This window comes from Salmo salar, chromosome ssa05 (assembly GCF_905237065.1).
Source record: "Salmo salar chromosome ssa05, Ssal_v3.1, whole genome shotgun sequence".
Lineage (NCBI taxonomy): Eukaryota > Metazoa > Chordata > Actinopteri > Salmoniformes > Salmonidae > Salmo > Salmo salar.
This window is the reverse complement of record NC_059446.1, coordinates 34,605,680-34,633,575: the sequence shown is the minus strand read 5'-3', so window position 1 is coordinate 34,633,575 and position 27,896 is coordinate 34,605,680. Positions and strand designations below refer to the sequence as shown.

The window sequence follows — 27,896 nt, the reverse complement described above, 5'->3', positions numbered from 1 at the left end:
CATCCACCAACGCCACGTTGCACCACAGACTGTCCAGGAGTTGGCGGATGCTTTAGTCCAGGTCTGGGAGGAGATCCCTCAGGAGACCATCCGCCACCTCATCAGGAGCATGCCCAGGCGTTGTAGGGAGGTCATACAGGCACGTGGAGGCCACACACACTACTGAGCCTCATTTTGACTTGTTTTAAGGACATTACATCAAAGTTGGATCAGCCTGTAGTGTGGTTTTCCACTTTAATTTTGAGCGTGACTCCAAATCCAGACCTCCATGGGTTGATAAATTGGATTTCCATGTATTATTTTTGTGTGATTTTGTTGTCAGCACATTCAACTATGTAAAGAAAAAAGTATTTAATAAGATTATTTCATTCATTCAGATCTAGGATGTGTTATTTTAGTGTTCCCTTTATTTTTTTCAGCAGTGTAAAAATACATTTTTTTGGGGGGGGGGGGCTTGCCTGTTTTGCTTGTTATTTTGGCATTAATACGTGTCACATATCAGTTTACAAACAATGTAAAAATATATATATCATTGAGTTAATAAAGCCACATACAAACATGGTCTCTTTTTTGTTTTCTTGAGTAAGTCAGCTCCAAAATGCAGGTGTTTCAGCCTAACTCTTTCTGTGGTGGTGGGGCAAGCCAGCAGAAAATACAGAGCATTACTCCGTGATTGGATCAGTGTTCTGTCACTCAGGGGGACACTACTTCACCGCCAAGTTTAAGGGTAGAGCTAAAAAATTCAAGCCTCTTGGTTGCTGCCATAGAGTTAGAAGTGCCCATCCAAGAAGGCTCAAGGTCATTGGCCACAGATAAAATGACATCAAATCACGTTATATCTACAGTAGCGTTGATTGGACTGATCATGTCAACATCATATTTTCCAAATCTTAGCTAGCAGTCATCATCATGAATCAAGTCGACAATCTACTGGAAAATCTTTTTTAATCCTTGTCATATGAAGATAAATGATAGATAAAATGTATCGATGCTCATCGGCCATTGGACATAAACATTACACAACAAGTTGGAATTCGCAAATTCAGCAATGAGTGGTTTGGAAGGAAGCAGTGGCTAACTGTAAGCATTGCACATTGCAAAGCAATCATTAGCCTGCTATTCAGTGGAGTGGCTGTGTAGTCCCAAGTCTAAGATTAAGGGCCTTTTTTCCTAGTTAAAAATTATAAACATTCAACATTGGCCATGCTGTCAATGAAGCATGATTTCTGCCGTGCTCAAAACAACTTAACTCGGAACTGCAAAATCTGACTTTAGTGAGTTCAAGACAACTGGGAGCTCGGGGAAAACGAGCTACGACTGAGAAAATACATTTTGAACTTTCATCTAACTCGGAATTGTTAATCAGGAGCTCGGGCCTCTTTCTAGAGCTATGACCTGAAGATCACTGACGTCATCACGATTCAACCTTTTTCGAGTTCCCATTTGTCTTGAAAGCACCATAAAACCAGAGAATGCCAGACTTTGATGACAACATTTGCCCACGAAGGACTGCCACCTTCCTGTTCAAGTGAGTCCAAAAATGATTTGTATGCTGCTGCTTAAATTATGTAATATGCCAGGGAGATATGTATACTGTAGCTAAGAAAGTAATTCTAAGTGGATGTGGTGTAGTAAGCTGTTAGTAGCCCATGTGCCTTACCCTAATAATTTGGTCTATTTACCACGCTTAATTTCACCTATTGTTCTGACTTGGTGGTGAACATGTAGCCTATAACCTGTTTTTGAGAAATGTAATAATCTAATATTGTAAGAGCTTTCATTATCTGCTTATATGCCCCCTTTATTTATCCTACGGTTCTGAATTGGTGTACAGGGAGAACACTGTAAGAACAGTCCATGTTCTGAATTCTGTCGCTGTACATTTCAAAAGTGCTGAACAAATAGTTATATTGACTACGTCCGTCCTAGCTCGCTCATTAATGTCTTAAACGAAATTACGGATTGCCTCTTATCCACTTGTCGTCCCCTTATGCCATAGTTTGTACATCACAATTGTCAGTAGAAACCACATTTGTTTAAGCAAGTCAACCACATCAGCTATGTTTTTTTAAAGGCAGTAAATGAGGCTGAATGAACTGTTTCACTGCCAGACAAGGCTCATCTGATAGCCAGGTGTAGCAGTGGTAAGGTGTTGGGACTGCAGTTGGGGCTCTGCTGTTGGGACAGCTTTATGTAGGCCCTAACAGTTTGTGGGCAACGTTTGTCACCGTTATAGTGCAATTAATGTATTGTTTAGTGTTGTGTTGTGTACTGGCTTTGCTGGCATGCATCCCACATGTTTTGATATTTGCATCACCAAGATTGACATGCTAAATTCGCCACTGGTGCTGTTACATGGAGATATGGCTGTGTGGGAACACTACACAGAACCCTATAAAGGTGTGTAGTAATTTAACGCCTAGTGTAGGGTTGAGAAGCTACTGGAAGTGTTGTTGAATCCAATGGGTTGCTTTACCATTAGCTAGCTTAGCATGCTGACAAAAACAGCAGTTTAATTAAAAACTTGCAGGTATTTCAATCTTTTCGTTTCACCTTTCATCCTTACTGGATGATTAGCAGTACAACAATATATTCCATCCCAGAATTATTAAGGTACATTTTCCCAGCCAAACACCATGTGGTCTGGCTGACCACATACCGGCATAGCACCGTTCCGACTCAAGATAAATTAACGAGAGTCTAATCGTTTTGGCTACATTGCACCGCACCCAGACAAAAAGAGTTCACAGAGAAAGGCTTCTAGTGGCCTAAAGGCTGTATTAGAACGGTTAGCGCCATTGAGGCCCAACATCATTGGCTTATTCCTCCTGGTGACCCTGTTGGAGTCATGTCCAACCGCGTCATCAGGAGGGTTCAGCCAATTGTGAATTAGAAAATTAACTACTTTAAAATGGAGACCATTTCGAATCCCACTGTACCTTCTCCCCTATGCAATCTGGTTTCCGAGCTGGTCATGGGTGCACCTCAGCCACACTCAAGGTCCTAAACGATATCATAACCGTCATCGATAAAAGACAGTACTGTGCATCCGTCTTCATCGACCTGGCCAAGGCTTTTGACTCTGTCAATCACCGCATTCTCATCGGCAGACTCAACAGCCTTGGTTTCTCAAATATCTGCCTCGCCTGGTTCACCAAGTACTTCTCAGATAGAGTTCAGTGTGTCAAATCGGAGGGCCTGTTGTCCGGACCTCTGGCAGTCTCTATGGGGGTGCCACGGGGTTCAATTCTCGGGCCGACTCTTTTCTCTGTATATATCAATGATGTCGCTCTTGCTGCTGGTGATTCTCTGATCCACCTCTACGCAGACGACACCATTCTGTATACTTCTGGCCCTTCTTTGGACACTGTGTTAACAAACCTCCAAACGAGCTTCAATGCCATACAACACTCCTTCCGTGGCCTCCAACTGCTTTTAAATGCTAGTAAAACGAAATGCATGCTCTTCAACCGATTGTTGCCCGCACCCGCCCGCCCGCCTAGCATCACTACTCTGGACAGTTCTGACTTAGAATATGTGGACAACTACAAATACCTAGGTGTCTGGTTAGACTGTAAACTCTCCTTCCAGACTCACATTAACCTCTCTTGGGTAGGGGGCAGTATTCTCACATCCGGATGAAAAGCGTGCCCAAAGTAAACTGCCTGTTACTCAGGCCCAGAAGCTAGGATATGCATATAATAGAAAGATAGAAAACACTCTAAAGTTTCTAAAACTGTTAAGATTATGTCTGTGAGTATAACAGAATTGAGATGGCAGGTGAAACCCCGAGGACAAACCATCACAAAAAAAAGATCCAGCCTACTACTGTTTTCAATGGCTGTCACTTTTATTATAAGGCGAAATCCTCCCAGATTGCAGTTCCTAGGGCTTCCACTAGATGTCAACAATCTTTAGAAAGAGTTTCATGCTGGTTTTTGGAAAAATTTGCCAGAAATTGTAGTTTTTCTAGGTGGCTCCCATTTTGGCTGTAGTGTTTCCAAGTGCGTGGAAGAGAACGCGTTCTTTGGTATTTTTCTCCGGGAAAGACAATAACGATTCTCCATCTTAAATTTGATCGTTTATTTACGTATTAGGGTACCTAAGGTTTGATTATAAATGTTGTTTGACTTGTTTGGAAAAGTTTATTAGTAATGTTTGGGATTCATTTTCTATGCATTTTGATGGAGGGAAACTGGGTGGATTATTGACTGAAGCGCGCCAGCTAAACTGAGTTTTTAATGGATATAAAGAAGGACATTATTGAACAAAAGGACCATTTATGATGTATCTGGGACCTTTTGGAGTGCCAACAGAAGAAGATCATCAAAGGTAAGGCATTTATTATATCGCTATTTCTGACTTTCATGGCGCACCTGCCTGGTTGAAATATGTTTTTCATGCTTTTGTATGCGGGGCGCTGTCCTCAGATAATCGCATGGTGTGCTTTCGCCGTAAAGCCTTTTTGAAATCTGACACAGCGGCTGGATTAACAAGAGGTTAAGCTTTATTTTGATGTATTACACTTGTGTTTTTAAGAAAGTAAAATATTTATAATTCTGTAGTTTGAATTTCACGCTCAGCAATTTCACCGGATGTTGGCCAGGTGGGACGCTATCGTCCCACCTGCCCGTAAGAAGTTTAAACATCTCCAATCCAAAATTAAATCTAGAATTGGCGTCCTATTTCGCAACAAAGCCTCCTTCACTCATGCTGCCAAACACCCTCGAAAACTGACTATCCTACCGATCCTTGACTTCGGCGATATCATTTACAAAATAGCCTTCAACACTCTACTCAGCAAATTGGATGTAGTCTATCACAGTGCCATCCGTCACAGTGCCCCGCCTTATCGCAGCTCACTGGTAACCAGCAACACCCACCCGTAGCACACGCTCCAGCATTTATATTTCACTGGTCATCCCCAAAGCCAACACCTCCTTTGGCCACCTTTCCTTCCAGTTCTCTGCTGCCAATGACTGGAACGAATTGCAAAAATCACTGAAGCTGGAGTCTTATCTCCCTCTCTAACTTTAAGCATCAGCTGTCAGAGCAGCTTACCAATCACTGTACCTGTACACAGCCCATCTGTGAATAGCACACCCAACTACCTCATCCCCATATATATATTTTTTGTTGCCCCTTAGCACCCCAGTATCTCTACTTGCACATCTATCACGCCAGTGTTAATGCTATATTGTAATTATTTCGCCACTATGGCCTATTTATTGCCATGTATAACTGTTGTTTTTGTCGCACTGCTTTGCTTTATCTTGGCCAGGTTTGTAGTTGTAAATGAGAGCTTGTTCTCAACTGGCCTACCTGGTTAAATAAAGGTGAAATTAAAAAATGTAAAATAAATAGCATCTTATGTATTAACATGCAAAAACATTTAACACTTTCATTCAATACTCAGACACAACTAGACCATCATAAACGTTTTTATTTTATTGCAAAACGTTACAGTAATTGGTTTAAAGTTGTACTTTATTTGAAGAGCGCAGCCTTTCATGTCGCTAAATAAAATCATACCTGTTTCCAATCGATTATTCTGTGTTCAATACAATTCTACTAGGCGCTAGTGATGGGCATTCCGACGCTTTTCAGCTCACCAAAAAGACCCGGCTCTTTTGGCTCCCAAACGGCTCTTTAAAAAAAATATGTTTTGTATTTTTTCCAAGTCAAAGTTTGCGTTAGTTTGACTATGATTGGTGTTAAAACAATTCTAATTAAATTAAATGAAATCATGCTCTACCTTAACCACAATGTATTTAAAAATGCATTGGTTTGTTATGAAAAATAATGCTATTAAACATTTGCATTTAAAGTACTTTTGAGTGTAAATATTTTGAATGTATATAAACAAAGTGAATATAAATCTAACCATTCAAAACGAATACAATATGAACAGCATAATAGAATATTGCACCATATCAAAGAAAAATAAATAACGTGCAAAACTGCAGCATCCCACAAATTGAAATGTAAAAAAGGATGCTATTACATGTGCATTTAAAGTATAACTTTAATGTATATAAACAAAGTGCATATAAATGTAACAATTCAAAACGAATACAATCTGAAAAACATAATAGAATATTGCACCATAAAGAAAAATAAATAATGTGCAAACTACAGCATCCCACTTAAAACATTAAACTAGTCCCACTTTTCTCTCTTCATTATTGCCATGTTATAACCAGCAGCACACAGCAATGCTGACCATATTTTGCTTTTATGAAAGCTTTGCATTCAGAAATGCAAGCTGCCTCACTTTAGAGGGGCTGATGCGGTTTCTTCTCTCAGTAATTATTTGTCCCGTTTTCGAGAAGACCCTATAAGGGAACAGATTTTGCCACAATGCAGAGTCTCCCTGTCATGACTTTAGTAAGCCGTGGGTAGACCGAGGCCTTGTTCTTCCACCAGCTCAGAGGATCTGCAGATCTTTGGAGGGACTCCTCCAAATAAGATTGGACCTCCATTATGGCATCTGCTGAGGGATTCCTTCGTGCTGCATCCCCAGTTGCTCTCATCAAACAGCATCCAAACAGCAGACATTTGTGGCACTACTGCTGGTGCTTCTGCTCCCTCTTCTTCCCGTTTCCCTGGTGCCTGAGCCAGTGGACTGCTGGGGCTGTCCCTCCCTGCTGCGGTGATTATTCTTTGAAGAGCCTCATCAATCGCTCTGGCATCACTGAAGGCTAACTTCTTAAACCTGCGGTCAAGTGCAGCGGTTTCTGATAGTACGTGATTATATTCCATTCTGTGGAACTTTCTGTCCATTGATGAACATATGGTGTCCATCAACTCTGTCACATGTCCAGTGGTTACATTTGCTTCTCTCTGGCAGCTGGCTGTGATTTGCTGCAGATCCTTACACAGGAGTATAATTTGAGGCTGTCACATAGCTGAAAAGAGAGAACAGCAACTTATTAGTTCAGGTTTATGTTTGTCTACTGATACTACACTCATCTACATATATAATACTGGATTAAATGATGTACAGTAAGCAGTTATTACTACCTCTCTCCACTGTGACCTGCTCAAAGGGTTCCAGGACTCTGCACACCTCCTCCACCACTTCCCATTCCTTTTGGGTCAGAGCATCAACAGGTGCATTGACAATGGCCAGGGTAGAGATGGCGGCATCCTTTGACTCAAGAAACCACTTCAACATATAAAATGTTGAATTCCACCTTGTAGTGCAGTCTTGTTCAGGCCTCAGCTCTGGCATCCCCATCTGGCTTTGTGTAGACTTTAGTTTTTCAGCACCTACTGTGGTCCTGTGGAAGTACTCCACAGCTGCTTTCACTTTGTCCACAGTGGGCTTCACCTTCAGAGCATCTCTTACAATCAGGTGGATTGTGTGGGCAAGACATGGATGATGGGTCCATTTAAACATTTTCATGGCTTTGGTTATGTTAGCTGCATTGTCGCTAGCACAACATACCACTTTTACATATACTTGCCATTCTCTGGCCACTCTCAACAGTTCCTCTGCCAAGTTCTCTGGTGTGTCTGTCGCTGAACTCAAAGCAGTCCAGAAGACAGCTAGACATCAATATCTTCAATGAAGTGACATGTAACCGACACGTAAGAAGTTGGTGTTACCCTTGCTGTTCAGCAGTCAGTGGTAAGGCAAACTGCAGTAGCTTTTTGGACTCTTTCCCGCATTGAAGCCTGTGTGCTCTCGTACAGTTGTGGAATAAGTGATTTTGAGAGTGTTTTCCTGCTTGGAATTGTGTACATTGGATTTAGACTATTGCTATAATTTTTAAAACCTCTGATTATTCATATCTCAATTGTTTTATATTTTTATGAATAGATTCGGCTCTTCTGATATGCGACCCGGCTCCCAACATTCACCTACAAGAGCCGGCTCTAAGAGCCGACTCGTTCGCGAACGAACCGTCACCACCACACATCCAGTGCTAAGCGCAAGTGAGATAGGGCTCTGCTTCGTTCATCACAGGCTCGCACACCCTGTCATCTCCAGCCATTCATTCTGCCCTCCCTCGCTTCGGCGCACGCTGCATTCCTCCGGTAGTTTTTGGATTGCGCATAGCGATGTTTCTCTGCAGAACGGCCTGGCAAAGATGTGGGCATTTGGCAAGGAAGTCAGCCTACCAGTTATCTAGAGATGGTGAGTATGACAAAATCGGTTCAAATGATAGCGAAGTCTTACCACATTAAAGTTGTAACGTTACATGAGACAAGATGGCAACTGTGTATCCCTGTTGGCTTTTCTTTCCTCTCTATGTATAGGCAGCCTATGGGTAGAGGAATATGCGTACATTTCAGAATATAACATTTTGTTCTCATGTGGTTTGGCTTAACTAAAACCGTCTCATCCCAAATGTGAAAGATGGCACCTGTTTTACAGGACAAGGGACGTGAAGGTCAATTGGAATGTTGGCCAATTATGCTCTAAATCTTTTCGTTGTGTTAATTTTGATATTGGAGCGTTAAATTGTTAGATTACACATTTTAAAGAGAAACTCGGTTTCCCCCATGTCCAATCCACTCCCTCAAATTATCCAAACGAGATGGGCCCCATGTAATTTTGTTACGAAATTATGCAGAGTCCGTGGTGGACTGTGCCAACAAATCTTTAATCCTCTCCAATCGTGAATTACTTTGTTTCCTTGTCGGTGCCAGTTTGTCACTTTTCTGTCGAGGACGATTGCATGGTCTAGTTGTGCATATGATACATTTTAACCGTAGTTACGAAACACGAGCTTGGAAGGCAACAATTAACTGGTTACATAACCTTGTTATTAAACATCCTTAATATTTGACCTTAACTAAATCGGAGGCGGTATAGATATGGTTCCTACTTTTGCTCACGTGGTAGAGAACGTGTCACGGGCGTCTCAATGTATGGACTGCGGACAAAAGCACGCGTCACCATACAGCGCCCTCTGCGGGACCACGCACCAATGAACTTGCATTCTTCTGAACAGAAAACGGTGACTCATTGCATTTCGACGCCGCTTTAAACCTTAATATAAAATACTTTCACTAGGCATCGATTTTAGAACTCAGACAACCATCTGCTGTGCTGACAACTACAGGCAACTGCCAAGATCACGGAAACAAGCTAGAACTGGGCGTTTTTATACGTGACCCTAAGCATGATGGGATGTTAATTGCTTAATTAACTCAGGAACCACACCTGTTTTCAACGTACTTCGTATTAATCAAGTGTTTCTTTTTATTTTGGTAGTTATTTACAGTTAAGCTTCTGAGAGAAAAACATACTAAATGATCAACCCCCCAAGTTTCCCTGTGTGCTTTACCTTTCAGTGGAATCTACACACTGTTTGTTGGCACCATGGCATTGCTCATTCTTTGCTGTAGCCCCTGCAGAAACTGGTTTAGCTACTCTTAGAAATGGCCCACGGGCTAAGCAACGATAGCAACATGACATGAGCTTTTGCTCCAGCATTCTCCCCACTGACACACACACACAAATATGAGCTTGTCCGATGTCCTGCTACCAAACACCATTGGTGGAATTTTAGGAGATTACGCAACACTGGCCCCTGATTTGCGTTTGTACAGCATACAACTCTACATGCACAAAAGGGACTCATGTTATCGCAGTGGGACCCTTCCTGCCCACTCCCCTCTCTTGACCAGTATTTAGGCACAGAGTGGGTATCATATCTTAATCCTATGACACTGATCCACGGCCACTTGTGTTATCACAATCCCACGCCACTATAACCCTGGGACTGCAGTGGGGGTTGAACAGATTAGCTGGTCTAGAGCCTTGTTACAGAGGTAGGGCCACAGTGATTGGATTACAGGGATGAGAACTTTGAGGGTTAAAATCCCCCTGCAGTGACACTCCCTATTTTGCCATCGGGGTGTTCCTTTTTGAAAGGAGAACCTACTGGTGCTCTTCCAATGGGACTAGTTATGTCTTGACTAAACTCTAGACAGAACTTAATTTGAGCCTAAATAACTGGTCCCCCACTTATGCTCACTCATTGTGAAAGGCTTGCAGGCTCTCCTGTTAGTTTGGGGTGTGCTTGTTTGCTGTACGAGTGAAACCGGGGCGTGACTTGCTGTACATTGTGTCCTCAACTGTAGCTACTTGACCCGTTTTATTTTCGCCTTGGCAAAACTGTAACAAGTGCAAGTCTGTCTGCACGATAGCTGTATATGCACGTCTGTCTTCGTGGGTTGTGTGTGTCAGTCACAAAGACAGTTGTCTAGAAGTGCGTGTTTGTGGTGTTATAAGTGTGTGTAAGATTGTCCATCTTTGTTGTCCGTGTCTATGGCGTTTGTGTGCCTGTCTGCCATGAGGGCAGGGCACTGAGGAGGAAACGCTGACTCTGGTCCAAGTCTTGGCGTAAGTAAGCAAAGCGCCTGGCTACACTGTTTTTTTTTCCTGCTGATGTAATGGCACTCCGGGAAAGCACAGTCAAAGTGAAAGAACTATGTCAAATGACAAAGCACCCCCTTGTGCTGATTATCATAAAAAATATGCTGCAGGAGAAAGAGGAATATTGGTGGTGGGTTATTTGACCTGCTTTTGAATATTGCTATTGCACTGACCTTCTAGGCAAATTACATTAGCTAGAATTCGACTAAACTTTTATTTTACACTAGCCTATTTCGCTTTATTCCTTTTGCCTAGTGTTAGTCTGGTTGGAGTTCTACCAGCCGACCACTGTTTTTCAGTTGGAGTCAAATGAGCACTGACAGGCATATTCCTGGACACCTAAACCCGTTCCACCTAATCCAATAAAAATCCAGGGATCATGCTTCAACAAATCCTCTGTCCTCATGCTTCCCTCTCACTGCATTAGGTCGATCCTATTGTAATCTTTTTAAACCAATCTCGTGGGGTCAAGATCAAATGTTGAATATCCTGTGACATCTACCGTGTTTCCTGATTACCTCTGAAGGCCGGGTGACCTTTACCTAACCGGTGACCTTTATTGATTTTGTTTTGTAGTGCTGCCACGGCGACAGATGTCGTCGCTCCCCGGTGGTACTGGGGATAACATCATCTATGCCCTGCTGTGTGGTGGGGCCTTTGCTGGAGCTGTCGCCTATGTGAGTCTACACTTGTCAATTTATACTTTGATCTGTTTGAGTTTAGATGACGTAGCTCATAGGGGGAAAAATAATACCAGACTGGCCTTTTTCCATAAACCTTTTAACTTTATAAGGTGGTCTTTTATTCTGTTACATGGCTAAAGTTGCCCTCAGAAGAATGTTATAATGTGTTTCATTGGTATAGGTAAATATGTAACTATTTTGAGCATTGAAATGATCTTTTGTTTCTTCTAACAGACGTACAGCACTGTGACCACAGACCACGCCAGATTCACCGACCGTGTGGCGGATATCAACGCTCGTCCCAAAGCTGAGTGGGTTCCCAAACCATGGCCCCCCAAGAGTAAGTCTCACCTCACCCACCGTCTTACCTCACAACCTCACCCACCGTCTTACCTCACAACCTCACCCACCGTCTTACCTCACAACCTCACCCATCGTCTTACCTCACAACCTCACCCATCGTCTTACCTCACAACCTCACCCATCGTCTTACCTCACAACCTCAACTAACCCCTCGTGTCATTCACCTCCCAGGTTATTGGATTAGACCCTGTTTGGTTTGGGGTTTAACGACTGTGACCCCCCCCCCTTTCCCTCAGTTCAGTGGCCTCAGCTCTCTCTATTCATGAGTCATGGTTGGCAGTGCAGCTCAAAGGCCATCCTGTCTGTGTGAGGCAGAAAGAGATGTGAGCCAAGCTAGGGTTTGTGGGACAGCAGGCCTGGATAATCCTCTACTTATGACCAAGGAATGTCACTGAGTGACCACGCACCTAAGACTATAGCCTGGCTATTCGGTGTGTGTCCCCCCCGGGAGAGCCTTTCTGCTGCAGTAGACAGCCTGTTGAGTTCATTACAATTCACACACACGCTGATAGTTGTCTCCCCCCCCCCCCTGTCGTTGTCATAGTGTATTAATAACTGTTGACCCAGACGGGACAGCCCAGTCAACTCTGGCGGCAATAACAAGCGGTCAGTAGTTTTGGCCAGACCACCATTGACTCTTAGCCAAGCGGGCCAGCCAGCCCCCCCCTCACGTTCTCCAGGCAGCTGTCGGAGCCCTGCATATCGCTCTCAAGTCATCCCACTATCACTCCTCACTTTAGCCATAATCACTTCCTGCAAACACAAACACACTCCGTGTCCAATACCGTTCTATTTATATGACCAGCTATTATGTCATCCAACAGTGGCCAGGCAGTTAGGTATTGATACTGGGAGAGGTCCATAATTGACTACTTCTGCTGTATAAACAGTTGAGATAAGATGTATAAGTACAGTACCTTTTGTTGTCCAGTGGTAATGGGTGTTTATTTTGGCAGGCTACAGCATAACCATAAACTCCCAACTACACAGATATCACACAAGCGCACGGCTGTCACGCTCATACAAGTGTGTAAAGATAAAACCCACCATGCCTGTATCATATATCATAACTGGGTACAGATCAGACATGCCTACTAAGACAACCTCCTTCATATACGTACACGATTTATACACGTATCAGCCAGATCACTATAATCATACACTCCATATAATCCACATGTAAACCTGTGACAATGCGTTTCTGTCTGTTTCCAGGCAGGGATGAGGAAGAGGAGGGTGAGTTCCTATGTGTGGCTTTTATAGCTAATGTCCTTCATTTATTATAACTCACAGCCTGTTAAATAACTCTTTCTGAATGACCAATGAAACGTAGTTTTTAGACTGACTAAGCGTACCTTGGCATGGATTTGATTTTTATTCACTTTCTCTCACTGATTGCCTTGAAATGTATCTGTTTCTCTATAGTTACACTCACAAACCTAGGTTTTCCTCTTGACACGTTCACAAAACGCATTCTGAGAACCAATGCTGGCGAAAAGGTGTGGATTCAGAAATGGGTGGAGTCTTCACGTATTGCATTTCAGTGATAAAAACCCCCCCCAAATGCTATGAAATGCCACGATAATCTACTTTATGGTTATTAGTGATGTCTCCACTCATCGTAGGGTTCCTTAATCCTCATTGGTTATTCACTGCAGAGCACCAATCACATCGATTCTTACACCCACGCTAGAAGGTCTCCCTGTTCTGGTTAAAAACTGCCTGAGCCATTTGCCTCATCTGATCAATCTTCAGTCAATGAATTGATCAGCAACGAGTTCTACATGCTTTTAACCTTTTTAGTCTTTAATGTGTTAAAGCATAGTGTAAATGGGATAACTGTCTGAGATTAACATGTTTATTTTAATTTAAACCCAGATAAGATGTCGGGTCTAGAACAGGTTCTGCTCTTAGAGTTTTCTGGAGTTGGTCTTGGCTTTCTGTCATTAGCTAGGTTTCCATCCAGTTCGCAACAGTCTGCAAAAATACAATTTGGATTTTCCCACCACAGATGTTTCCATGGGTTAAATTCCCATGTACAGAAAACAAGTTAAATAGGTTTCCATCGCATTCTCAGAATTTTTGTTGGTGATATATAGCACATGTTCCCACTCTGGTATTGGCATGTGCGCGCTAGCCAACCGCTCGCAGATACAGTGCTGGTATAGCCTACATGAGATTATTATGGACAATAGAGCAAGATTATTTTAATTTGTGAAACTGCAGCCTAGCATCAATCATCATGTCACCAGAATAAGACCCTCAATATTTACTGGAAAGGAGCATCAAGGTCATCACCTTCCACTTTCACCACCCTGTGAAGTTTATAACTTATTTAATCTGTAGCCTAATAAACTGCATGCTTTCCCGAGTCGTAGTGGGAGGACCTTATATTTTTACTTTTTTTATTTCACCTTTATTTAACCAGGTAGGCTAGTTGAGAACAAGTTCTCATTTACAACTGCGACCTGGCCAAGATAAAGCAAAGCAGTGCGACACAAACAACAACACAGAGTTACACATGGAATAAACAAACATACAGTCAGTAATACAATAGAAAAAGTCTATATACTGTGTGTGCAAATGAGGTAGGATAAGGGGGGTAAGGCAATAATAGGCCATAGTGGCAAAATAATTACAATGTAGCAATTAAACACTGGAGTGATAGATGTGCACAAGATGAATGTGCAAGTAGAGATACTAGGGTGCAAAGGAGCAAAATAAATGAATAGCAGTATGGGGATGAGGTAGTTGGATGGGCTATTTACAGATGGGCTATGTACAGGTGCAGTGATCTGTGAGCTGCTCTGACAGCTGGTGCTTAAAGTTAGTGAGGGAGATCTGAGTCTCCAGCTTCAGTGATTTTTGCAGTTCGTTCCAGTCATTGGCAGCAGAGAACTGGAAGGAAATGCGGCCAAAGGAGGATTAGAGAATCACCAGCAGCAAGAGCGACATCATTGATGTATACAGAGAAGAGAGTCGGCCCGAGAATTGAACCCTGTGGCACCCCCATAGAGACTGCCAGAGGTTCGGACAACAGGCCCTCCGACTTGACACACTGAACTCTGTCTGAGAAGTAGTTGGTGAACCAGGCGAGGCAGTCATTTGAGAAACCAAGGCTGATGACTCTGCCGATAAGAATGTGGTGATTGACAGAGTCGAAAGCCTTGGCCAGGTCAATGAATACAGCTGCACAGTATTGTCTCTTATCGATGGCGGTTATGATATCGTTTAGGACCTTGAGCGTGTTTGAGGTGCACACATGACCAGCTCGGAAACCAGATTGCATAGCGGAGAAGGTACGGTGGTATTAGAAATGGTCAGTGATCTGTTTGTTAACTTGGCTTTCAAAGACCTTAGAAAGGCAGGGTAGGATAGATATAGGTCTGTAGCAGTTTGGGTCTAGGGTGTCTCCCCCTTTGTAGAGGGGGATAACCGCGGCAGCTTTCCAGTCTTTGGGATTTTCTGGCGATACGAAAGAGAGGTTGAACAGGCTAGTAATAGGGGTTGCAACAATTTCGACTGATCATTTTAGAAAGAGAGGGTCCAGATTGTCTAGCCCGGCTGATTTGTAGGGATCCAGATTTTGCAGCTCTTTCAGAACATCAGCAGTCTGGATTTGGGTGAAGGAGAAATGGGGGAGGCTTGGGCAAGTTTCTGTGGGGGGGGGTGCTGTTGGGCTGTTGACCGAAGTATGTGTTAGCCAGGTGGAAAGCATGGCCAGCCGTATCTGTTAGGAAAGCAAAGGCTAGCTTTTGTTCAAACTGCCTGTGTATATTGGTTCCTAACTTCCCTGAAAAGTTGCATATCGCGGGGGCTATTCGATGCTAATGCAGTATGCCACAGTATGTTTTTGTGCTGGTCAAGGGCAGTCAGGTCTGGAGTGAACCATGGGCTATATCTGTTCCTGGTTCTACATTTTTTGAATGGGGCATGCTTATTTAAGATGGTGAGGAAAGCACTTTTAAAGAATAACCTGGCATCCTCTACTGACGGAATGAGGTCAATATCCTTCCAGGATACCTGGGCCAGGTCAATTAGAAAGGCATGCTCGCTGAAGTGTTTTAGGGAGCGTTTGACAGTGATGAGGGGTGGTCGTTTGACCGCAGACCCATTACGGACACAGGCAATGAGGCAGTGATCGCTGAGATCCTGATTGAAGACAGCAGAGTTGTATTTGGAGGGCAGGTTGGTTAGGATGATATCTATGAGGGTGCCCGTGTTTACGGATTTGGGGTTGTACCTGGTAGGTTCATTGATAATTTGTGTGAGATTGAGGGCATCAGGCATAGATTGTAGGATGGCCGGGGTGTTAAGCATGTCCAAGTTTAGGTCACCTAACAGCACGAGCTCTGAAGATAGATGAGGGGCAATCAATTCACATATGGTGTCCAGGGCACAGCTGGGGGCAGAAGGTGGTCTTTTGGAAGCAGCAACGGTGAGAGACTTGTTTCTGGAAAAGTGGATTTTTTAAAAGTAGAAGCTCAAATTGTTTGAGCACAGACCTGGATAGTAAGACAGAACTCTGCAGGTTATCTCTGCAGTAGATTGCAACTCCGCCCCCTTTGGCAGTTCTATCTTGTCAGAAAATGTTATAGTTAGGGATGGAAATTTCTGTGTTTTTGAGGTTCTAAGCTAGGATTCAGACATGGCTCGGACATCCGGGTTGGCAGAGTGTGCTAAAGCAGTGAATAAAACAAACTTAGGGAGGAGGCTTCTAATGTTAACATGCATGAAACCAAGGCTTTTACAGTTACAGAAGTCAACAAATGAGAGCGCCTGGGGAATGGGAGTGGAGCTAGGCACTGCAGGGCCTGGATTAACTTTTACATCACTAGAGGAACAGAGGAGCAGTAGGATAAGGGTACGGCTAAAGGCTATAAGAACTGGTCGTCTAGTACGTTCTGGACAGAGAGTAAAAGGAGCAGGATTCGGGGCACATTAGAATACATGTCATAGCGTGACTCCCAAGTTTACTTCGATATGATGGTTATTATATCAATATTTGCGCATAAAAAGCATTTTCATCACCATTTCTCTAATTAATTTTACAGACACACAAAGATCCCACCTTGTCTAGCGTGTTTTGTCGACGTTTGGAAAGTTTAGACTTGCTGTTTCAATCAGGCCTGTCAAAAAAATTCTGACACGTACTTAACGTGCATAAAAAGTTTGGCTGGAAACCTGGTTAATGCCAGAAAAGATTGTTAGGGGACCATAAGCATCTGGTTGGTGTAAAACCTACTGTTGATGGTAATATTTGGAAGGACCTGTTCAGAAATGAGTTTGCCTGCACAAAATATTTTGGTTTCTCTAGATTGTAAACTTAAGACTAATGCTGTTGATGACTTTGATATATACATTTTATTGGTGGTCCTTTGGATTCTGAAAGTAAACTCATTTTTTCCCTATCTGATCCCACCCAGCTTCTCCCATCTGACCCTAACCTATCCTTTTGTCTGAAATACCTGTTAATCAGAACAGGGGGTCCCCCTCCTTGACACTACTCCTTTCCTATTGGACGATCCATCCCAAAACACGTGTCCCCCTTCTCTTTCACTTTTAATCCTCTGTCTCCCCTTACCTCTTTAAAACCTGTACCTCTTCATTAGAGGCTCTTTATTCGCTACCAAACAGAGACAACAGGTGATGTCATCTTAGTGCGCCCTTAAGGGGGTTATGCACCTAGAATGCTAACGCACTGTTAGCATTATCAGTGCATTGCGCAAGCAAGAGAATCGCGTAGGGAATTGATTATCATATTCTTGGATGTTGAACTTGAATTTTCTATAATGGTGTTATTTTTATCTGATTTTAAAGTTATTTTGGTTAAAGGTTCTCTTCCTCCCTTTCCGCTAACTCTCCTATTTTTACTCTTTTCAGTGTAAAAGTAAATTGCCTACACATCAGGGGACTTTATAGCCTACTGGACTGTTTGGATGAATCTGAAAAGGGGGAAATCTCTTCTACTTTCCTGCTACGTCCCATACATTCAACTATTGTCTGTTTCTGAAAGTTTCTCTGCTGGATGCTCCCTTCTCTTATTTCCCCATTTTTGATTTGACGAACTCTTGTATGTGGCCTCTTCCAGGATGGATTAATGTTAATGAGAACATTTTAAAATTAAATGTGCACAAACCACCTTGGTTGTCTCTGTGTTATTGTTGGAATTTCCAGGTACTGGTAGCTTTGAGTGGATGGTAAGATTTGCCATCTTTATCCTCTCACCCTCTACCCTCTGACCTGACCCTGTCGACCTTCACTATGTCACTTTAATTTTGCCTGCCTCCCTCTGTCATTTTTCTTCTTCTTTCTGTCTTTGGGTTTGCATGTGGTTCTGTAGTGAATTCTCCTCTGCAGTGATTTGCTTTGCTGGGGTTTTCCCCTTCTAGGTGGAGTGTGGTATGAGCCGGAGGTGTGGTAAGAGAAGTGGCATGGGCATGTGTGACGCGGTGTATGATTGAATGTGTAGTTGTGCACACGGCAGCTCAGGATACAGAACTAGATCAGAGCTACACATGATCAGATATAACTTAGAAATTGTACTTTGTGAATATTCTGTTATTGTAGGTGTTATGTAGGGTAATTCACATGCTCTGTAAATCCACTTATTTCTTTGAGTATTGTGTTGTAGAGCATGGCTTACTCGGGGCAGTGTGGTGTTGGTGCCCTTCAAAGATCGATGCCATCTTTACTGATTTATACATTTTTTCCTCCCCCCTGTTTCAGGTGAGGAAGCAGTAGCCGATGGAGAGGAGGAAGCAGAGGAGGCGGCGGCTGGAGAGGAGGCTGCAGCTGAAGAGGCTGTAGAGGCGGAAAACGTAGCAGAACCTGCTGAAGAGGCCGAGGCAGACTCTGAAGAACCTGCTGTGGAGGCAGCAGTAGAGGAAGTGGCTGTAGTAGAAGCAGAGACTGTGGTGGAGGAGATCGCAGAGGCTGTCGCTGAGGCTGCTGAAGTCATCGCCGAGGTCGCTGAGGAGGTCGTTGAGGTGGCTAAGGAAGTAGAGGCGGCAGCAGAGGAAGTGGTCATAGTGGCCGAGGCCGTGGAGGATGCTGCAGAGGCCATTGCCGTGCCCACCATCGCCGAGGAAGCAGTTGCTGTGGCAGAGCCAGAGAGCAATGGTACGGCCGCACAGGAGGAGGTAGCTCCCGAGGCTGCTGTTACTGCGGAGTAACAGGCGCGTACACTGTCCTTCACCACCAGCCCAACACATACACACTGATAGACAAGCAACTAGAGGAAGGTTAGGTGTGCACTATTTACCCACACCATATAATACAGTACCACCTAAAACTGATCCCACCTTTTCCAAAAACCACTTTAGCGCTTGACACCTCAGATATAAAGGTTTTTCTCTGGAAAGAACACATTTTATTTATTAGAGTTTATATAGATGGCAGAGGTGTAAATAATGATATGACTGATTAAGTTAAAGTGAGAAGACTGAGTAGAATATTGTTATTTCCCCCCTTCACACTAGAAGCTTCCAGACTTTGTGGGGTTTGATTACTTTATGTAGTTCAGTCTCTCCTGGCTGTGTACAGTATAGTTGTTGTGATTCCTGGAGATGGTAAAAGCCCTAAAAAGCTTTCACTGCTGAGGCAGTTTTTTCCTGAATTCCCTATCCAATCAGAACAGCAGATCGCCACAGTGTGACCCTTTAGAAAGTGTCAGTGATGTCATCAATGCTATCTCTTGCACAGTTAAGGATGTAATGGTTTCAACCTTGTATCATTACAGGAAGGATAAAACTACACAGCTGCAAATCACTTCTCCCTCCAAACTACCTTTTCACCCTTCTCCCTTCCTCTCAAACATTGCCCACTCATCTTTCACCATTCTGTTTACGATCTCCACTGACCTAGCGTATCAACAATCTTTAAGCTCTCACCTGCCTTGCCTCAGAGGCCCGCCGCCGCATGCGAACACAATCAGGAAAACACCTCAAATGAGCCATTTGATTATTTTGTTTGTAATGTGTACGCCCAGTCCACGGCTAACCAATGACTAATACTCAGGGTTTATTTGGGAGATATTACATTTACTGTACTTTTTTTAAGCCTCTTTTAATATGCTTCTCTGCCAGATATCACCGAGTTGGTACACGCCAACGTAATGATAAAAGCTTTGTTTAGCCTAACCCGCTGCACAGCTCATGCAGCCATGTTATAGCTTCTGCTAGTACAGAGAACCCTACCTGTGCAAGCTCTGTAACTGTAACACAACAAACTGTTGCCGTGTGTTTTATTCTTCACTGTAAAACTGGAACTTTGAGGGAAAGACCTCGTAAGGTTAACTTGATGAACTCAACCATTCAGATGTTGCTCTTTTTTTTTTTTTCAACTGGTTAACGCAGTGAGTCGTTGTGTAATGGGATTTCATCGAGCCAAACAATAAAAGTATTGAGAAACTGGAAAGATCCCCTACCGTGTTTAATTTGTCTGGAATTGGTTTGCTTGCGCTAGTACGCTACGCTTGTAGGGCTTTCTGCTGCAGAATATCATTGTCTTTCCAAAACAAGTTTCCATCACAAGGAAAAAATAATGAGACAATCTGCCTTCAGAATGTTCTAAATGTGATAATTGCGTAAATATCGAACACCTTTAACCAAACATTATAATATATTTTGATATAATGTATTATAGCTTTACCATTAAGGACCTGGGGATAAATCCACCACACTGACACAAGTTAATTCTTCTCTGCATTGTTGCCCCACGAGTCGACAAATTATTTACTTTAGACCAGCACACAAATCAGAATCTCCCTAGTTGTGAAAATATGTCAAGACCAACGTGTTTCAAATCAAACCATTATCCCATTTGGTGTGTGTATGTTTGTGTACCTTTGTGATATTTGGCAGGAAGGCATTTTATTTGAGGTGGCCTCTTTTTATAAAGGGTGGTGGACAACATGCAAAAATATGGTCTTTACATGTATATTCTGATACACTTATTTTAATGTCTGTATTCACATTAGAAATGACTCATTCACACTTCTATTCTTACAAGGCATTTGGTGCTGCATACATGCACTGTATGTGGAATTTTTATGCTCAGTTAACTGCTATTCCAGACACTTCCTTCATCACTTCCTGTACCCTCATCTGCTCAAGGGAACGATGTAGTGGTACACTGCAATGCCTTTTTTTGCTATGCCTGCTATCTGCACCTATGCCACTGCTGGTTGGAGGTGCTATTGCAGGACTGGCTCAATGGAATGGAGTCAAACGTGGTTTCCATATGTTTGAAACCATTCCATTCATGCCATTCGGACCTTAAAATGAGCCTGTCCTATAGCTCCTCCCACCAGCCTCCACTGTGCAGGGGTTGAAATTCTGCACCTGTAGGCTCCATCCTAACCCACTCAACACCACCCATTCTCCTGCGGTCACTCAGTGCTCTGGTGGGTACATTCTTTCTATTGTCTGTTAGCCTGCATTGGTCAAATGCATTTCTGCTTTGCATTATTCACCAAAAATGTGCCCCCCCAAAAATGTACATGTCTTAGTTGAAATGTGGGAATTTTGGAAAACAAGTGAGGAATGCAATAGAGGTCAATGCCACAATGCACGGTGAAGGTCTATATTTACCTCGAACTGGACAATATTGATGCAAATGAAAAAAATAGTCTCAACCCGTTCGGATTGCCATTTTCTCTCTGAAGAAGCACTAGCTAACGCCTGTCTGTCGTTTTTGCAAAGATTTAACTTTGTACAACACAAGCTACCTTCTTCGGTTTAGTCTCACTGCGTCTTTCAACTAGCATGGCTTTCCTGTAAGTCATTGACTTCTGTCTGGCTAATGGCTAAGTGGTGTTTGTCTGCTCTTGTTCATATTCTCCCTAACCCATGAAGTCAAGTGATGGTTACGTTTCTGGTTAAACTGCACTTTTATAACAAGAATGTGTCACCATCTCTTGGGATTTGTACACAAAATACTACAACTTCCATGATGGCATGGCTAACTGCTTCTATTTATCTCGGTCGCCTTTTTACGCATCACAATGGGTGAGTGTGGTACAGTGACTTAGTCCACATTTTGTTATGTTACAGCATTATTCTGAAATGGATAAAAAAATAATAATCTAGACATTACCCTATGATAAAAACAGGTTTAGAAATGTTTGCAAATTAATTAAAAAAATAAACTGAAATATCACATTTACATACAGTACCAATCAAAAGTTTGGACGCACCTACTCATTCCAGGGTTTTTCTTTATTTTTCCTATTTCCTACATTGTAGAATAATAGTGAAGATATCAACTATGAAATAACACATGGAATCATGTTGTAACCCAAAAAGTGTGAAACAAATCAAAATAGATTTGAGATTCTTCAAAGTAGCCACCCTTTGCCTTGATGACAGCTTTGCACACTTTTGGCATTCTCTCAACCAGCTTCACAAGGTAGTCACCTGGAATGCATTTAAATGAACAGGTATGCCTAGTTAAAAGACAATTTGGGGAATTTCTTAAATGCTCAAATAAGAAAAGAGAAAGGACAGTCCATCATTACTTTAAGACATGAAGTTCAGTCAATTCGGAACATTTCAAGACTTCAAGTGCAGTCACTAAAACCATCAAGCTTTATGATGAAACTGGCTCTCACGAGGACTGCCACAGGAAAAGAAGACGAGTTACCTCTGCTGCAGAGGATAAGTTTATTAGAATTAACTGCACCTCATATTGCAGCACAAATAAATGCTTCACACAAGTAACAGACACATCTCAATATCAACTGTTCAGAGGAGACTGTGTGAATCAAGCCTTCATGGTCGAATTGCTGCAAAGAAACCACTACGAAGAAGAGACTTGCTTGGGCCAAGAAACACGAGCAATGGGCATTAGACCGGTGGAAATCTGTTCTTTGGTCTGATGAGTCCAAATTTGAGATTTTTGGTTCCAACCGCCTTGAGTAAGTGAATGGATGATCTCCTCATGTGTAGTTCCCACCGTAAAGCATGGAGGAGGCAGTGTGGGGTGCTTTACTGGTGACACTAGTAACCGGCATGGCTACCACAGCATTCTGCAGCGATAAGCTATCCCATCTGGTGTGCGCTTAGTGGGACTATCATTCATTTTTCAACACGACAATGACCCAAAATACACCTCCAGGCTGTGTAAGGTCTAATTGACCTAGGAGAGTGATGGACTGCTGCACCAGATGACCTGGCCTCCACAATCACCCGACTTCAACCAAATTGGGATGGTTTGGGATGAGTTGGATCGCAGAGTGAAGGAAAAGCAGCCAACAAGTGCTCAGCATATGTGAGAACTCCTTCAAGACTTGCATTCCTCATGAAGTTGGTTGAGAGAATGCCAAGAGTGTGCAAAGCTGTCATCAAGGCAAAGGGTGGCTACTTTGAAGAATCTCAAATATAAAATATATTTTGATTTGTTTAACACTTTTTTGGTTTCTACATGACGCCATATGTTATTTCATAGTTTTGATGTCTTCACTATTATTCTTCAATGTAGAAAATATATAAAACATTTAAAAAACTGAAATGAGTAGGTATGTCCAAACTTTTGACTGGTACTGTAAGTAGTTAGACCCTTGACTCAGTGCTTTGTTGATGCACCTTTGGCAGTGATTACAGCCTTGTCTTGTTGGGTATGACGCTACAAGCTTGGCACAACTGTATTTGAGGAGCTTCTCCCATTCTTCTCTGCAGATCCTCTCAAGCTCTGTCAGGTTGCATCGCTGCACAGCTATTTTCAGGTCTCTCCAGAGATGTTCAAGTCCCAGCTCTGGCTGGGCCACTCAAGGACAATCAGAGACTTGTCCTGAAGCCTCTCCAGCTTTGTCTTGGCTTTTTGCTTAAGGTTGTTGTCCTGTTGGAAGGTGAACCTTCGCCCCAGTCTGAGCGCTTTGGGGCAGGTTTTCATCAAGTATCTCTCTGTACTTTACACCATTCATCTTTCCCTCGATCCTGACTAGTCTCCCAGTCCCTGCCACTGAAAAACATCCCCACAGCATGATACTGCCACCATGCTTCACTGTAGGGATGGTAGTGACCATCGGGTTCTTGGTCACCTCCCTGACCAAGGCCCTTCTCCCCCGATTGCTCAGTTTGGCCGGGTGGCCAGCTCTAGGAAGAGTCTTGGTGGTTCCAAACTTCCATTTAAGAATGATGGAGGCCTCTGTGTTCTTGGGGACCTTCAATGCTGCAGAAATGTTTTGGTACCCTTACCCAGATCTTTGACGCGACACAATCCTGTCTCGGCGCTCTACAGACAATTCCTTCGACCTCATGGCTTGGTTTTTACTCTGACATGCACTGTCAACTGTGGGACCTTTTATATAGACAGGTGTGTACCTTTCCAAATCATGTCCAATCAATTTAATTTACCACAGGTGGACCCCAAATTGTAGAAACACCTCAAGGATGATCAATGAAAACAGGATGCACCTGAGCTTAATTTCGAGTCTCATAGCAAAGGGTCTGAATACTTGTGTATTTGTTTTGTATTTTTAATACATTTGCTAATTTCAAAAAACCTGTCTTTGCTTTGTCATTGTGTTTGTGTGTGTTGATTGAGGATTTTTATTTATTTAATCCATTTTGGAATTCGGCTGTAACGTGACAGTGAGGAAAAGGTTGAGCGGTCTGAATTCTTTCCGAATGCACTGTATGTTGATTGAGTTGGAGATATTGAGTCTTTTTGTGATGTGAGTGATGGCTTGGTTCTGTTTTTCAGTGGCACCAGTCGCTATGGCAGCAGCCTCTGCTTTGGCGGTGGCAACAGTCGCAGAAGTAGTTTTAGAAGTCAAGGAGGCTGTCCCAGTGGAGGCCCCAGCTGCAGAAGAAGCAGCTTCAGTCGAGGCCGCACCCATAGAAGAGGCTCCAACTGCAGACGAAGAAGCTCCAATTGAGGCTGCCGCAGCAGAGATTGTGGAGGCAGACGCTGCACCTGTGGAGGCAGACGCTGCACCTGTGGAGGCAGACGCTGCACCTGTGGAGGCAGACGCTGCACCTGTGGAGGCAGACGCTGCACCTGTGGAGGCAGACGCTGCACCTGTGGAGGCAGACGCTGCACCTGTGGAGGCAGACGCTGCGGTGGAAGAGGCGCCAGCTGCGGTGGAAGAGGCGCCAGCTGCGGTGGAAGAGGAGCCAGCTGCTAAGGAGTATATTGTAGTGGTGCTGGAGGGAGCGAGCAAGTCAGACAAGAGGCCCAAAGTCCTGGGGGTTGGCCCCATGACCGGCAGGATTATCCCAGACGAAGATGAGGCCCCTGCTGCTGAGGTAACAGGTAATTTGACAAATAAACAGGATGCCCACTGATCAAGTAGCCTAGCCTAGCGGCAGGTAGCCTAGTGGTTAGAGCGTTGGACTAGGAACCGAATGGTTGCAAGATCGAATCCCTGAGCTGACAAGGTAAAAATCTGTCATTCTGCCCCTGAACAAGGCAGTTAACCCGCTGTTCCTAGGCCGTCATTGAAAATAAGAATTTGTTCTTAACTGACTTGCCAAGTTAAATAAAGGTAAATAAATAGAATGTCTGATCAGTTGGATGAGTAGATTATTAAAAACAAAAATAGGACTGACACTGTTTATAAATGCACAGGCATTCAGGATTTTGTTGAAAATGATCTATTTGAGCTAAATGTAACCGATGATGCGACCAGTCATACTAGTACTCGTAGTTGTACAGAGGTAGGATCTTAACTTGACCCGTTTCTCACAGCAGGAAAATAATCTTGCAGCGACCGGAAATGTGAATTATGTGGATTATAATTCATGGACATTTTTGGTAGGGGTTGATACATTTTTAGTTGGGGCAAATTAAGTCTGAAATGTTTAAGAAGAAATTACAAACTTCAGAAGCCTTTTTTAAACCTTTTAATAGACTACACGTTTGCATTTCCTGCTTTGCAGTTTTTTGACCTGCAACAACCGGGTGATCAAATGTAAGATTCTGTATCTCACATTTTGAAACCGAGATTAACAGGCTACTGCCATTTCAGTGTTAGTCAGAGTATTGTGATCTCATGTGATCTCACCACGTTGGTCTTCAGGGCAAGCGACGGGTCCTTAGGATGAAGATGCAGTTGAACCAACTGACAGGTATTGAACTTCTGTAGTCACTTCTCTAAGTAGGCATCTATTCACCAGGGTAAAACACTACACAGGTTTACGTTAGATTACAATACACAAGGAACATTTCCCTTTTTGTGTAACCTAAAACGATAGTGTTTTTCCTTGGTTATTAGATGCATACTTGTTTATATTACTTTTTCTGTCTCTTGTCTGTCATGCACCAGTCTTGATGCCATGTGTTTTTATGTCACTTTACTTCTCATTCTATTCATCACAGTAAGCACTTGGAGCCCCTGGATGATATATCTACCCTGAGGAAGACAAGGGATGTATGTGCCTTCCCCCACACTTTAACCCTTCCACACACATTGGCCCCTAACCCTTGATTTTTATCTGTAGTATAAAACTTGTCTCCCCGTCTTGCATCAGGGAATTGTCTGTGTATATGTTCTGATAATGCCTGCTTTATGGAAACAAACATCTGATATATTATTCTAATGTACTCCACCTGTTCCAAGAAGAGGTACATCTTCCGATTGTATCACATCGGAGCCGTTTAGAAATGGTCCATCTATATAGGCTTTACAACCGAACATGTGACACTGCAGATAGTCAGTCATATAGTACAATACATTACTCTTCTCAACTTTTTAGATGCGCACAGTCACAAAACACCTGGGAGTTTACTACTGGTTCATCTGCACAACCTTTAAAAGGATTTCTCTCAATGGGAGTTCTATTTTCTTAGTTTTCAATATGGTTACAGCTGTGAAGGCTAAGGATACTCTCACAGCATCGTATGTCATAGATTACTTCACCCAAGAAACCTCACACTAGACTCACTCCAATGGTGTTTTATGATTTTCACCATCCAAGGCAGTACTACACATCTGATGCTCAGCCAGCAATTGCCTCATGTCCGGGTAGGAATGCGACCAGCATTCTTTAACTATCCTCATGTTTTAACTCTTTGGGCTGATTCCAATGTGAACATCACAAGTATTTAACTCTCAAAGGGAATTTGATCAGACTGCTTTTGGAAATCACTCTATTTCTGAGTCACTGACTTGTTTTTGGGAGACCAGTATTAATTAGGTTATCTTACCACCTCAGTATTCCTCCAGCTTGTGATCCACAGACCTTTTATTAATGCAGTGTTACAGTTGAACAAACCTTCTCAGTTGCATGCCAGACATGTGATTCATATTGGGAAATGAGCATGATAACGAATGAGTCAGGTTTTTACAGTCGGTGATGTCTCTTCAAGCTAGACTCCATTGCGTAGTCCATGATGTCGCTCTTCAAGATTTCATAAGGCAGACATTTTCATCTCTCTTTTTACTTTCTCCCTCCCCCTCTGTTGTAGAGCCTTTCTCTGCTCAGCACCATGGCTATAGAGTACACAGCTGTTAGATAGTCCATTTATTTAAGTGACCCTCTATAGCTTATTGTGGTGAAAAGCTGTATCTGAAATAGGAATGCCATGATTTGAGTGTATAGCATGTTTTCTTAGGCTGGTATAAACAGTTGAGTGTTGTGCTTGTTATCATATGAAAGTAGAAGTTTTTTTACTCTGCAGTCAGGCTTGTGTGGTGGCATACGTTAATTCAGCGCTTGATATGGCTCACTAAGTGTTTGTAAAGTTTTTTTCTGCTTTTCAAATTAGATGACTTACTAGTTAGTTTAGATTCATAAATACATGTTCATAACTTTGTCAGAACCAGTTAAAATAATCTGCAGGCCATACAAGGCTTTCACTGTAGACATACTCTACATATTTGTTGTAGGACTAGTTTCCTCACATATATTTTATTTTTGCTGTGTTAGGCATATTTGAAACGGTACCGAGACCGTTGATAAGAAGTGAATGTAGGATAATTCCTAATTAAAGAGTGGGATAATTCAGTGTGTCTGTCCTAATGTTTGCAGGCAGGTTTGAATGGGCTATATAGTGGCTTGTCATGTGAGTGGATGGCTTCACGCTGTGCATCTGGCCTAGCATGGGCTACAAACTGTGACTATTTGAAACATTGCTGTTTTTCTGAAATAAAGGAATATTTCAGTTTTGTCTACTGCTTTATTTTGTGTGTGTGTGTGTGTGTCAACTTTGAAACCTCTCTGCTATTGAAAATACACCATAACAAATGATGTCCTATATATGAGCATTCACTATCGTTGTCATAGTAAACCCAAAAACCCTCATCCCCAGGGTCATATATCTATATAGTTAAAATTGTGAAATGCTCAGTTATCCAGCAATCACAAAGCCATTTCTATTTACAGAAGTGTGTCTGGAATATCAAAGCCATTTCTATTTACAGAAGTGTGTCTGAAATAACTTATTTATCGATAAATAACTTTTTTGTAACGTCAGGGCCACCTTTGGATGGGTCCACTGCCAGGGGATAGTAG

General features: G+C 42.8%; 1 protein-coding gene across 5 annotated transcripts; it reads left to right on the top strand.

The window, feature by feature from the left end:
* Positions 1-1,366: 1,366 nt before the first annotated feature.
* mgarpa (mitochondria localized glutamic acid rich protein a) lies at positions 1,367-27,547 on the top strand. 5 transcript variants are annotated; one of them, XM_045718105.1, is made up of 8 exons: positions 1,367-1,528; positions 10,970-11,070; positions 11,311-11,416; positions 12,655-12,675; positions 18,169-18,561; positions 24,145-24,689; positions 25,463-25,511; positions 25,762-27,547. In XM_045718105.1, the coding sequence occupies exons 1-8, from the start codon at positions 1,486-1,488 to the stop codon at positions 25,797-25,799; spliced, it is 1,296 nt and encodes a 431-aa protein (XP_045574061.1). In that variant the 5' UTR covers positions 1,367-1,485; the 3' UTR covers positions 25,800-27,547. The 5 variants fall into 5 exon arrangements, with proteins under 5 accessions (XP_045574061.1, XP_014055077.2, XP_014055081.2 ...); XM_014199602.2 differs by lacking the exon at positions 1,367-1,528 and adding an exon at positions 7,883-8,143; XM_014199606.2 differs by lacking the exon at positions 1,367-1,528 and adding an exon at positions 7,883-8,143 and having other exon boundaries at positions 24,145-24,696.
* Positions 27,548-27,896: the final 349 nt, after the last annotated feature.